The sequence below is a fragment of the Pocillopora verrucosa genome, chromosome 11, assembly GCF_036669915.1.
Source record: "Pocillopora verrucosa isolate sample1 chromosome 11, ASM3666991v2, whole genome shotgun sequence".
Lineage (NCBI taxonomy): Eukaryota > Metazoa > Cnidaria > Anthozoa > Scleractinia > Pocilloporidae > Pocillopora > Pocillopora verrucosa.
Window position 1 is genome coordinate 12,389,678 of NC_089322.1, and position 12,625 is coordinate 12,402,302.

The following is a 12,625-nucleotide window of genomic DNA, read 5'->3' on the forward strand; positions in this document are numbered from 1 at the left end:
AGGAGGACGGAAGTTAGGGTTTCGATTCCAACACCTTTTCATTATATCATACCTGAAATTTAACAGTGATGGTCTACTCTTAACTACTTTTTATGGACTATGCAAAGATTATCAATCAGGTCCTTATACGGGAACCTTTTATTGAAAATAGTATAGGCAATGATTCAGATTTGTTCTGGGACGTCGAACATATCTGCACAACTTCACTCGCTCTGATCTCTTTCAATTTTGATGTCATAATTGTCCACGCCGTATCTCAGCTGAATGCAGTATGCTCCTGGTTCACATTCACATAACAGAAAGCTACTGATATGATTGTAGTCCAATTGTTTTTACTGCAAAAATTTCAGCAATGAGAACGATAAATGAGTCCTCTTGGATCTTAGGTTATTTTTAGGAACACGTTGGTATTATACTAGAAAAGTGTGACTCACAGTTTGTTATCAACATGATCGGGCTTTGGCATCTGATATCCCTTTGTGACCTCTGCAATCACCATGGCTTCTGACCATCCGTCGTACGGAATTCCTCCTGTCAATGCATAAGGACAAGCGCATGTCACATTTCTTAATATATCAACTCTTTGTGACGTGGCTGAGATGCATTGTTCCTTCTCGACCTCGTCATATAAGGAAGCAACCTGCATGTACATTTACATAGCTTGATGATGTCCAAATAAAATTTTGCTGAATACAGTACTTTAGTTTAAAGTTGACTTTTTCTTGGTTCGAGTTGATGTTAGTCTCTGATAATTGAATCATGCTTAGGCCATCGACTTGTTGTTTCATTTGCATTTACTAATATGAACAATCCAAATAGCTTGTTACATATCAATACATATACATATATATACATATATATATATATATATATATATATATATATATATATATATATATATATATATGTGTATATATATATATAGCATATATATAGCATTATGCACGCTCACTAGTTTTTCTAGTTTGAGCACTCTGGCATGGCTTAGGTGATCCCACATGTGTGAGATCACTTGGGGTGGCTATATAGCCTTACCTCCATCCTAGCATCAGCACTGCACTGATGAGGCCCAGAAGGCCGAAACAGTACTGTCTGCAGTTAGTTATATATATATATATATATGTATGTATAAATATCAAAATGAAAGCAGATTTTACATCAATCTGAAACACCCGATAATGAGAATGAAAACAGACCTTATTGTGCACTTTGACAGTCTAAGCAAGGGTCTTCCTATAAACAACAGTTCTCGGTGACATTGCCTGAAGATTACACAAGGTGATCGGAACCCATGATCATGGTCAAGTGTCAAACGACAAGTTTGTTTGTCACAACATCTCACGACAGAACATTACGTAAAAATGAAGAATTAGCTCAAAGAATTTTACAGAGAGGAATGGCCAAGGAGTATGTAAAAACAAATCTTCATTAAAATAATAATAACAAAAATAGCATCACTTCTGTAGCAATTGCACATTTCTGTCCTAAGCGTTAAACGTGTTGATTGAACATAGCTTGGCTTACCAAGGGTAACTATCTCATACAGAACGATTCCATAGGACCACCTGACGAGAGCATATCAGAAATATTCTACAGTTAATCGCTGAGTGAATTTTGGAAGTGAAATGATTAAGAAAAATCCAAAGGTAATCAGTTCGTTAGGTTGGTGGATCAATATACATGTCTATACATACACATCACTCAAGGTGGAAAGTCCAGCAAGTTCTCCAAGCAGAATCTCTGGTGCAGTCCATTTAATTGGCAAACGTCCCTAGAAAAACAACCAATAAATGTTTGCCGTACAAAGCATATGCACATTTTTTATCAAAACCATCCTTAACTAGATGTGAAGCTACATTACGTAAACATGATAGAATATGAAGAGAAAGCTACATGTGTCGTTCCCTAATAAGTCAGTCCAATGTTAGCCTTCTTAAAAATGTCACGGAAAACAGAAAACGTAACTCCTTTCACGAGACTTTCTACAAAAAACGCTTGTGAAATTGACAATCCCGATGTCCGGGCCAAAGTACCGATTCTGTTAATTTCTATCTCTGTTTTGTTTTGCTTCTTTCTTGTAAGTAAAAGTGAGCTATGAAACCCTGTTGGTAGTCGAGGTACATTTACATTATGCAAAGAATATGCTGACGCTAACAACTTGTTTCCAGAAAACCCCGCACTAAAGCAGCCAGAAAAGTGTTTTCTACCTTTTTGGCATTTCCATGGCCATACTTGAAGCTTTGATATGCCATACCAAAGTCCGTCACTTTGCAAACATAGTTGTTATCGAGGAGAACGTTTCGAGCCGCCAGGTCACGATGGATGATCTATCAGAAGATAAGGAGCCAGAATATAAAAGTTAAGAAACGATAGGTTTATATAGTACACCGCTGAATCAAATGTCGGAGGATGTTCGAACAATGAAAGAGCTAAAACTAAGGCAGCCCTATGTAATGATTTAATGCTGACAAAACCAGAACATCTACTTTCTTTATCAGAAAAAATGCATTTTTATAACAACGAAAATAACGATAACGATAACGATAACAGTGATAACAATAATAGTAATAACTATGCTAATAATCACAATAATTATGATAATGAAATGAAATTTAGAAATGGTAAAGCAACAGAGGACCCGTTGTATTCCAAAAAAGAAAAAGATCAGTAAGATGGTTTTCTCTTTACCTTTGTTTCCTTTTACAGATATCTAGGGAGTTCCATTTTTCCCTTTGTTTTATTTTTTAAGTGTTGCAATAAGGTTTTTGGGATCAATATCAGTATTTGGGCAACTGCTCACCTACCCCTCCCCTAACCCAACATTAACCCTAAGTTGTTATCAACCCTAAGCAATTACTGTTGTTGGGTTAGGGGAGGGGTAGGTGGGTAGTTGCCCAGATACTGATATTGATCCGGTTTTTCTATACATATACAGCGCAGGTTATTTACACTGCACACGAATAGCCAAAACAAACCAGCAGCGCATACTCGATCTTTGACAGGTGCATGGAATTGTTTTTTTAGGCTTAATTTTATACCATTCCAGATAATTATATCTGGGATCTTTTTAGGCTGAGCAACCGAATTATTATGAATCTTATTTTCATGTTTTTTGGCTCATTTTTTTCTTTGTGACATCTGCTAATGTCAACAAAGAGGTTTATCTAATTCAAAAGCTCTCATAAATGTTGGCCAAAATCCGAACTATGAAAAATAAAAAGTTTAAATCTCTGAAAGATTTTTCTGAGTTAGACTTGACATGTGACAAGTATTCCACTTACCCCTCGCGTTCCAAGGAACACCATGCCGGCGGCGATTTGTTTGGCAAACAGCACGAGATCGTAGTTGTTCAGATCCTGAGCTCTTCCCTCACCAAGATAGTACCGATCCCTCACTCCTCGGCATTTTCTCATGTAGCCAAGCAGATCACCACATGGCAAGTACTCCATGATGAGTATGGGGTGAACTTAAGTGACGAAAAACAAAAGAAAAAGCAAATAAACCCCATGTCAAGGCTCCTTATTGTACAACAAAGATAAAATTGCTGATGGCTTTCTTCATAAAGAAGTTTAGCTTACACGAAGGACTCATTCTTTAAGGATCTACCTTCATCACAATTTACTTTCAAAAATTTGCTACAGGTTAAAGGGAGAAAGCCGGTTAGCCCCGTTAATGAGATTTCAAGCTGTCCGACCGGATCTTAATGAACTGTTGATGGATACATGCTCTCGAAGAAAAACAGTCTGGTTGCCACAAAAAAAAAAAAGACAAACATGGCTCCATTAACGTCCCAGTTATGGAACTCATGTTAAGAGGTTCCAAGAGGGTTCATTCAGCATTTGTAATATCGTTAATAACACATACTTAAAAAAGATGTTGTACGCTTAGTACTTACTTTCTGTCGTAACGCAGCCCAAGAACTTTACAATGTTTGGCGAAACGTTTTCACTGATAAGTTTCCCTAGCTCAATTTCTCTCATCAAACATTTCCTTCCCTCCTCTCCAGCAGTGGCTACAACAAAAGTATACATTGATAGAGACACATTCTGATTAATACATTTGTTCCATGCCAGTTCAAGCCAGAGAGAATCCGGTAGAGTTACAAACCTCGCATCTTCCTATTACCGTTTGGATGATCATTTTCGCAGTTAGCAGATTGCCCAACTCACTGACCTCGGCCACGGTTGAGTTGACTGTGAGTATAAAGGCCGAATCGGAACCAGTTGAGGTTTAAATCCTACCAAAAATTCTTGTTTTCTTTAGTTTTACCATCACTGCAGATGCTTCACATCTTTCGTTCGGTAAATGTCTTTTGCCAGCGAAAAGCACCGTGTAGTCAGTCTGTTAGACTGCCAACGTCAACCCGGGATAATCAGTCACTAGTGGGGAATAGGTCCAAAGGGAGAAAACAATTCTACTGGATTCAGCAGCGGATCTAGAGAGAGGATTCAGCGTATCCGCAACACTCCCCCCTACGGGGGGAGAGTGTTGCGGATACTAATCCATACTAACCCCCTTCTAACCCATGCCTGTGACATTTTACACTACTTGTTGGAAACAAGAATTATTGCAGGACAACTTTTACGACCAAACTGGTTGAATATCTCCTTTGTTTGTTTGCTCCTCCCCAACCTTCTTTTTTTTTCCCCCGCGTAACCTTGAGTGAAGAAGAGGGGGGTGTGCGTTGGTCGAGAAGTAATTTTAGACCACCCCTTCCCTCCCCCTCTCTCCCCAAATAAAACATTTTTATAACCACCCCTGAGATCAACATATGTATCAATAGAACAAATTGAAGGAGGCTTACGCGTGAAACACTTAGCGGCCACCGTCCGATTTCCAGGTTGTCCATTTGGTGAACTCAGGAGAGCTCTCCACACGGCTCCGAACGCCCCTCGTCCAATGACGTCTTGTAGCAGGACACGGTTGACCGCAACCTCCCACTTATCTGCCTCTGCATTCAATGGCTCCATCTGAATTGCCTGCTCTTGGTCAGGACTAAATAGAGGAAGTCAACATTGTATACTTTCAGGTTCAAAACAAAGAAAAGTGATGAAAAGAAAAGAGAAATCAGAGGGTAAAAATTTGATTTGCGAGGATAACATGATTGGCGAGATAATCTCTCTTGCTGATAGTGAGAAAACAATGTTTTTAATAAACCAAGAACATAAATTATAACAAAACATATCAGTAATTATTGTTATTTAGTACCCTGTGTCAATCGGATGAAGTTGAAATCAAACAAGAAACAGTTGTTTTAAATCAGAAAATTGTACGTGCATTTCAATTTTTTTTAGTACTAAATCTAAGGATAAATCTAACCGAAAATAGGTAGAAGATACTAATGAGATAAAAAAAATTAAACAAAGGAACTTATGAAGCTGATTCTAACAACAATTGATGCATGTTAATAATGCATCATAAGCACGACAAAAGTAAAGTCACTGCAATACGATTTTTGTTATCGTCATCATGCAATGGTGTAGTTTTTTTTTTCTTCTCTCGATGAATTTGATGAATATAAGATAAAATCGTTGACTTACAGTGCCATAGCTGCAATTCCAAATGATGAATTAAAGGGGATAAAGAAGGTAAAACTTTGCATTAATTTATCAAATCGAATATTCTAATCCAATTTCTGTGTAATGGCAGAATAATTTGAACTTGCACAGATTAGGACGTGATTTTCAACACTGTTAAAAATAATGGAAATGATAATGATACCATATACAGATGTGAAAAAACTCTGCATTTTTTGGCGGCACGCGAGTGATTCTTATAAAAATATCTCTACTCTTAGACTCTCAGCTCAGTGTATCCCACCCCCCCTCAGTAGACATATTCAATACGTTTAAACATTTCCTTATTTTACTTGCAGACAAAGAAATCTGAAATAACACAGGAAAATGGACGTCACCTTTCCGACGCTTGCAGAAATACCAGGCAATTAGCGAAATGACAATCGCTGCCGCCACTGATCCACCAATGTAATACCACATACTTTGCATAGCTCGTGGCACTTGCTTAGCTAATTGTGTCAGATAAATATGTGGCCATTAGAAAAATCTCGTGGGTAATAAAAGTTCTAATAAAATTTAAGTTGTTTGGAATAGCTTTGGAATAGCATGGCATATTATTCAAGCCGTGATTTACACCTGCTCTTAAAAACGAAATACCTGAATTTCACAGAGCGATGCAAGGTAATTTCATGTAAATGAGTAAGGTGACCCATAGTCTTAATCTATTTGCAAATATATTTTTTTTAATCGGTAAATTCGTATGTTTTTTTAAGACACAACGGTAATACCAGCTTACCTTTGACGTTTATTTTAACAAAGGAACGGGCAACAAAACCGAGCTTGTTACGTGCCTCACAAAAATACACACCACTGTCCTTCTTCACAACTCCAGTTATTGCAAGTTAACTCTTTTTGTCATCGAATCGTGTATCAATCTTTGCTCTTTCGAGTGGTGAGTCTCTATCTTTTTTCCAAGTTACATATATTGTTTCACTAATGAAAATAAATAACTAATGAGGCGGTCTGAAAAAATTATTCATTCAGGACCTGGTCCTCACTGGTGAATCAGTCGCAAGTAATAGCTGAAAGCCCTTGCATTTTTTTCATTTTTCTGATAATTTTCTGCGATGACCCTACCCTTAGCTCAGACCCAGACTCCTTAATTTAGAGTCGGGCCCACTGACTATTGATCCACACTCCGTAAACATATCAAATGCATAATTGATTTATAATACGGTTGTGAGCTTTACGAACACACCCTTTACAGAAATGTTAACGTCTTTGGTGGAAACGCCTGCTTCATTCTTTGCCTCACAAGTGTACCACCCTTCGTCCTCCTTTGTTATCTCAGTAAAGAGGAGAGACAAACTATTTCCTTTCACTGTAGTATTCTTGAGCCAGGTGATCTGAGGTACAGGGCGACCCGCCACAACTTCACACGTCAAGTTCACACTGTCTCCTTCTGTGATGGGATTGGGTGCTTCAGAAATAACCACTTCTGGTCGAACTAAGAGGTAAATAAATGACATGTCCTTGGAAAATAGGAGGTATTCCAGTATCATTTACACTGATCACATTAGACACCGTAACTAAATGAACATTTGATAATGACTCTAGCGCTTTATATGTATTATAATCGTTTGTCAGATCGTGGACCTTTCGAACTTCGTATTGAGGTCTACATACTCCTATTATCTCGCACCAATTTACGAAAGACAGAAGGCGCATCCATGGGGAGTATGGTCTTCGCCGTTATTGCCAATCTACACAAAGAGAGTTATAGGAGCAATCGATATCCTATCAGCGAAGGATCTGGAAACGCTATGTATATGACACAAGCAAGAGCCCGTGGTTTGTAAGATTCCCAACAAGTACGCCAAAGTTTACATCAGCGGAACAGGCAGACCTATGCAAGTAAGGTTAAACGAGTAATATGGCAGATCGAGAAACGACATGCTAAGACAAAGGCCTCTGCACTTTCAGAAGAAACCTGGAAACCACCTGCTCTGGACTGAAGTGGGGAAGAAACATGGATGCTGACCACAAGAAACACAATAAACAGGATAATTTTGCGACAGTAGACTCCAAAAGAACATTTGGTCAAAGTGTGCCAATCGAAGCCTGAGTGGGATTCCAGCCAAACAGAGAGTTTCATAAGGTCATGCACATCTACCGACCTTCTAGTACGAAGAAGACACAATATTCAGTCAAAAAGTCGCGATCCATATCCAAAGTGACTTCATGGCGAGACAAACGATTATACTGCATTCAGAAAGTGAATTTGTCACCACAACCAACAGAAGTCGATTTAAGCACATTACCAGAATGAAAAGAAATTATAAACTTCATCAAAGGAGACTTTCTATGAGTTATGACGAGGAAACCACACTGTTGACAAATAACTTAAGTATAACTTTTTTAACATGACACCTTACTTTCAAACAACTAAAATCAACAAACGTATTCACGATAAAATGTCGCTTCACATGGCTGCGGATATGAACAGCGAAAAGGTTTTGAAATTGAGTAAATTAAATTAATCACATTTGAAGAACTGACTTGATGACTTTCTATATATTATCTCATTGGTCACTCACTTATAACTGTCACTTGTATGTTTTTATTTTTGCTTGTGACCCTCTTTGGTCCTTTAGTTTGTTTCATGGCACAGATGAATGTTCCATTGTCTTCAGGCTTTACATAACTAATACGCATGCCGTTGGATACTTGAGTGAATCGTCTCGTATCTATGGACTTTCCTCCTTTCTTACTCCAAGAAATCTGTGGACTTGGTGTTCCATCAGCACTACAGCTTATAATGCCAGACGTGTACGCAGTTAAGGTTTGCTGGTCCAGCGTCTTCTCAGTAAATCTTGCTTTTGAAAGGAGTAATGAAAAGCACTAATATTATAACTACACTTTCGAAAGGTCAGAAGTGTACTTGTCTTACATGACATTGTCCTGCATGTTAAGCCTATTTCTACTAGATAAAAATATGTGTTTTCATACCATTAATATAGACAATGTAATATTCAACATGTTCCAATATCAGGCATTCATATGCTCCTCCATCAGACAGTTGCACATCATCAATGACCAGATCACCATTGTCTTCAGCCCTGATCCTTCGAGAAGAAGAGTTTGTTATTTCAAGCTTTAGCTCATTGATGGTCCATCTAGCATGATTGGTTTCATTTTGTATAGAACATTGAAGCCTTTCTGTGCTACCAATCTCAAAATAGAGTTTCTCTCTTTTCAACACTTTCTTGTTCTCTGCAAAAAAAAGGTTCAATTTAGAAGATGTCAAAATAAGTAAAATTTTTGGTAATTAACACAACAAGAAGGGATACAAAAGATGCATATATTTACCTGTACTAATGCCTTCATTGGGAAATGTTTTGAACTTTGTCGTACTTAAAACTATGTTACATTACTCCAAACAAAATCATACTAGCCGTTATTAAAGCAATGTAACCTTTGAACAGAATAATATTGCATCCAAAGAAGTTATGAAACCCATTAAAAAAATAGGTAACCCTTAACTGAAGTCAGATAATCTTAAGCTGTCATATTACCTTCTTGACAGTCATGTACACCTTAGCTAACGTTATTCCATCTCAAGATCAAACTGAATCATCTATAAGAAGGGTAAATTCCTTAAGAAACAGTGGTGCTGCGTCTGTGGGAGAGTATAGCACCCGCTCTGACGAAGGGCTAACGTTTGAATTTCAGCTTTGAAACTCTTTACGGAGGCAAATTTACATTATCAACTAAGTTGAAGAAATCAAAATCATCTAAGTCATTTTAAGCCAATTCATGTTACTCTAAACTAAGCCATGTCATCCCCAGTCAAAGTCATGTCGCTATCTAAAGCGTAAAATCTGCGAACAGATATATGCTTGTCCGCGAGTCATTCTTTACCAGAATGTTTTTAGAAATGGTCTGGTCTTCTGTAGATCTCAATTTACTCTGATTTTCCTCCACTCAGAAGGTCAATGGGAAGAAAAAGACAACCACGAAAACCGGAATAACTAATCAGACCTAAAAATTTAGTTGCTTACTTGGTTGACACAACGCTTGAGAACCCTTGCCATCCAATTGACATTGAGATGGAATATTTGACTTTCCATCAAGGCGATTGCATAATGCAAGTTCTGACTCCTCTCCGGTGCAAGAGACATCAGACATTGCAAAAGGTATTCCCTCATCCTTTACTTCTGACACAATAAATTCCGCCAAAGCCTCTTCAAAGCCAAGTTGACGACAAATAACTTTGACATCATTGAAATCCCACTCATTCCTGCATATCTTCGCCCATTTCCCCTTGTAAAATACTTCCACTCTTCCTTTATACTCCACATTTGCGCCTTTCAAGCGAACAGGAACTTATGAAATAACAAAAATTCGAATTTATAAGGATGGAAAACACTAATTATCGAGAAGCAAGAATGGCTATAAATCACAAAATGATAAATAGTTCATGCCAGTCTAAGTGTTTTGTTTAAGAGAAATTCTGGGTGCAAATTATCGTTTGTTGTCAGATGTGAATCACGATGTTTTCATAGTTTCCCTGCTGCGATGTTTCCGACGGACCTCTTTTACATTGCTTCGTGACTGTGCTTCAAATTCTTAAACTCATCATTTACCCTAAAATAAGACAAACCAGATTTTTTTTGGCAAAAATTTTAGAACATTTAAAACGTTTACTTTCAGAGAACACAATGGGGTGATTTACATTTTAAGCTAGAACGTCATTTTTAAAGCATTTCTCAAGAAAAAATCGAGAGAAAGACGTTTAGTTTAGTATAAGTAAAGTAAAAAATTGTGAAATTCCCAAATTGCATGAAAGAGAGAGAAAAAGGAAACTAGAAGCATGCAATAGTTTCAAGGAAACTTAATGGAGGGTTTGGAGGTTGTGAAGTTTATGAAACTCAAATGCATGACTGCGCAAACGTCTTAGGATGTAAACAGTAGAAACAATTTTTAGCGTTAGAAACCTTTTTAGAACCAAAAAGATACCCGAAGACGAACAATCATTGTTCTCGGGAAAGTTTTCATCTCTGGAGTGTGAGTAAATCTATCAAGTTACCATCTTTGGAAATCATGTGGATATTACATGAGTGCAGTTCATAATTACCTTCGCAGACTTGTTGTTTCTTTACCACGTTGTTTTGACATGTGGTCGGAATTGTACAGTTGTAGTGGGTGGACATTGAAGCATTGCCACGTTCTGCGTACCATGTGCCATTAGCATAAACACCGTTGTTATAGTAGCCCATGGCCATGCAGACTGAATTTTTATCTGCGTCATCCCATTGACTGGTACAAAGCGTTTGCCAGCTGCTATTTGAGAATATCTCCATTGTACCGACAGATGGGTTCCTCTTTGTTTCAAAACGCAGGGGAAATCCTTCAAAATATTCAGCAAAAAAAACTGATAAATAAGGATAAAAATAAACAGCGTGGACTACTTCAGCTTGTGTAAATTCTTGTGTTGATGATGTTCCCATATAATTACCTAGAAACAGAGGTCCTAGCATTGTTGAAAAATTTCTTTTCAGTTTTGTGGTGGAAGAATTTCCTGTGTAGCTAACTTGATTTTCTTTACCAGAAGGTCAATGCCAAAACGTTATTTAATATCTGAGACCCTTGCATTATTAAACATGTTTCTTGTCAAATTAATAAAGGGGTAATTTTCTAAGGAAACTGTGGTGCTACGTCGGTGGGAGAGTAGAGCAGGTAATTTAGTGTTAACAACTGGGTTGAAAACGTAAATTGACCACCGTAATTGGCCAAGAATAAAATAGCTGACGTCTAGAGCTCTAGCCCCTCATTAGAGCGATTGGAGGAATGGTGGGTTGCGTATGGGTTTATATGCAGTTAACGCTAAATTACCTGCTATGTTTCTTGTCAGTAGATGATAGTTAGCATCACCGGCTTGAAAAAAGGGTATTGCTACGGGTAGTCCAACGAAATTCGTAATCGCCATTGCTCAGATAGTGCAGACTTCTTCTAGAGTGACCACAATTATCAGCGAATACTTGTGCCTAGAATTTAGTACCTATTGCAGCACTAATGATAGTGGAGATTTGTTTTGTCTCTTTCAAGAAGAGCATGGCGTATTCCGTACATGTACAGAGTTTGTGCAATTATGAAGGATTTCTGACTTATAATGACTTTTAATAATTTGTGCATTTCACATACTTGGCCTGGATAATTATGTGACTAAAGTTCAAACTCAGAAGTTCCGTTCATTTGGTTTTGTTCTAACTTTAATTACTGTGTTTGTTTATTTCTGTTTCAACAAAGATATTTTTAGCCACTGAAATTAAAAAAGCTGAAATTTTATGTTACCTTCACGGCAACTGGACATGTTGCTACATCCTCTCAGGAGTGCACTGGTCCCATCGCAGTGTTTCCCACCATATGCTGGTTCCGGATTGGTGCATTCTCTCTTTCTTGTTTGTATACCACCAACTGCCTTGGTACAGTTACTCCAGGAGTTCCACTCACTCCAGCCACCATCCACCACTAACAATGTTGTAAGCAAAAACATTTGATAAAAAACCTTAGACAACATATTTGGATCATTTATCAAAATAAAGTAAGACAGTGCTGCAGTCTATATTTCTACCTTTCTCTATAATTACTATGAATTTTCAAGCTAACATTTGGTTATAGTAAGCTCATTAATTTGGTATTTAGCGATGCTGTAGGGTTTGCAATGAACTTATCGAGATACGCTTGTAAGTGCAAAAATATAATTTGAAGGTGATAATGCGACGCGACCACAAACGCCACATGGGGAGTCCGTGCCGGTCTGTCTCTACCTTTATTCTCATGTTGATAGTTTCCAAACAGACCCCGTCTGTCTGTAAACTGCAAGACAGTTGCAAGAGAGAAGTCAGACTGCAACAAGGCTATTACCACACTGTAACCAAGCTGCAACACAACAGAGGTAGGACTTCTGAGACCTCGAAGCAAAACTAGGGAAGGATTGGTAAAAAAAAAGTACCATAAGAAGTTTCTGTCACCCACCCCTTTTTTTAAGACATGGAAAAGGACAACAGGATGTCTGACTTCTCTCTTGTCAAAACGTCTGACTTCTC

At 37.9% G+C, this 12,625-nt stretch overlaps 1 protein-coding gene across 1 annotated transcript in view; it reads right to left on the reverse strand.

Moving 5' to 3' along the window:
* Positions 1-12,488, reverse strand: part of LOC131774197 (fibroblast growth factor receptor 4-like) — a 14,032-nt gene extending 1,544 nt beyond the window's left edge. Inside the window, exons 1-16 of the mRNA XM_066174000.1 lie at positions 11,871-12,488; positions 10,654-10,926; positions 9,578-9,901; positions 8,526-8,789; positions 8,114-8,392; positions 6,775-7,023; positions 5,915-6,025; positions 5,541-5,550; positions 4,805-4,995; positions 3,896-4,012; positions 3,282-3,466; positions 2,208-2,327; positions 1,695-1,771; positions 1,525-1,565; positions 435-531; positions 1-52 (exon numbers count right to left, since the gene is read on the reverse strand). The exon at positions 1-52 is cut by the window's left edge and continues 45 nt beyond it. Coding sequence (XP_066030097.1) covers positions 1-52; positions 435-531; positions 1,525-1,565; positions 1,695-1,771; positions 2,208-2,327; positions 3,282-3,466; positions 3,896-4,012; positions 4,805-4,995; positions 5,541-5,550; positions 5,915-6,025; positions 6,775-7,023; positions 8,114-8,392; positions 8,526-8,789; positions 9,578-9,901; positions 10,654-10,926; positions 11,871-12,096 — 2,616 coding nt within the window. The 5' untranslated portion in view covers positions 12,097-12,488. The remainder of the gene's footprint in view (positions 53-434; positions 532-1,524; positions 1,566-1,694; positions 1,772-2,207; positions 2,328-3,281; positions 3,467-3,895; positions 4,013-4,804; positions 4,996-5,540; positions 5,551-5,914; positions 6,026-6,774; positions 7,024-8,113; positions 8,393-8,525; positions 8,790-9,577; positions 9,902-10,653; positions 10,927-11,870) is intronic.
* Between the last annotated feature and the right edge of the window lie 137 nt (positions 12,489-12,625).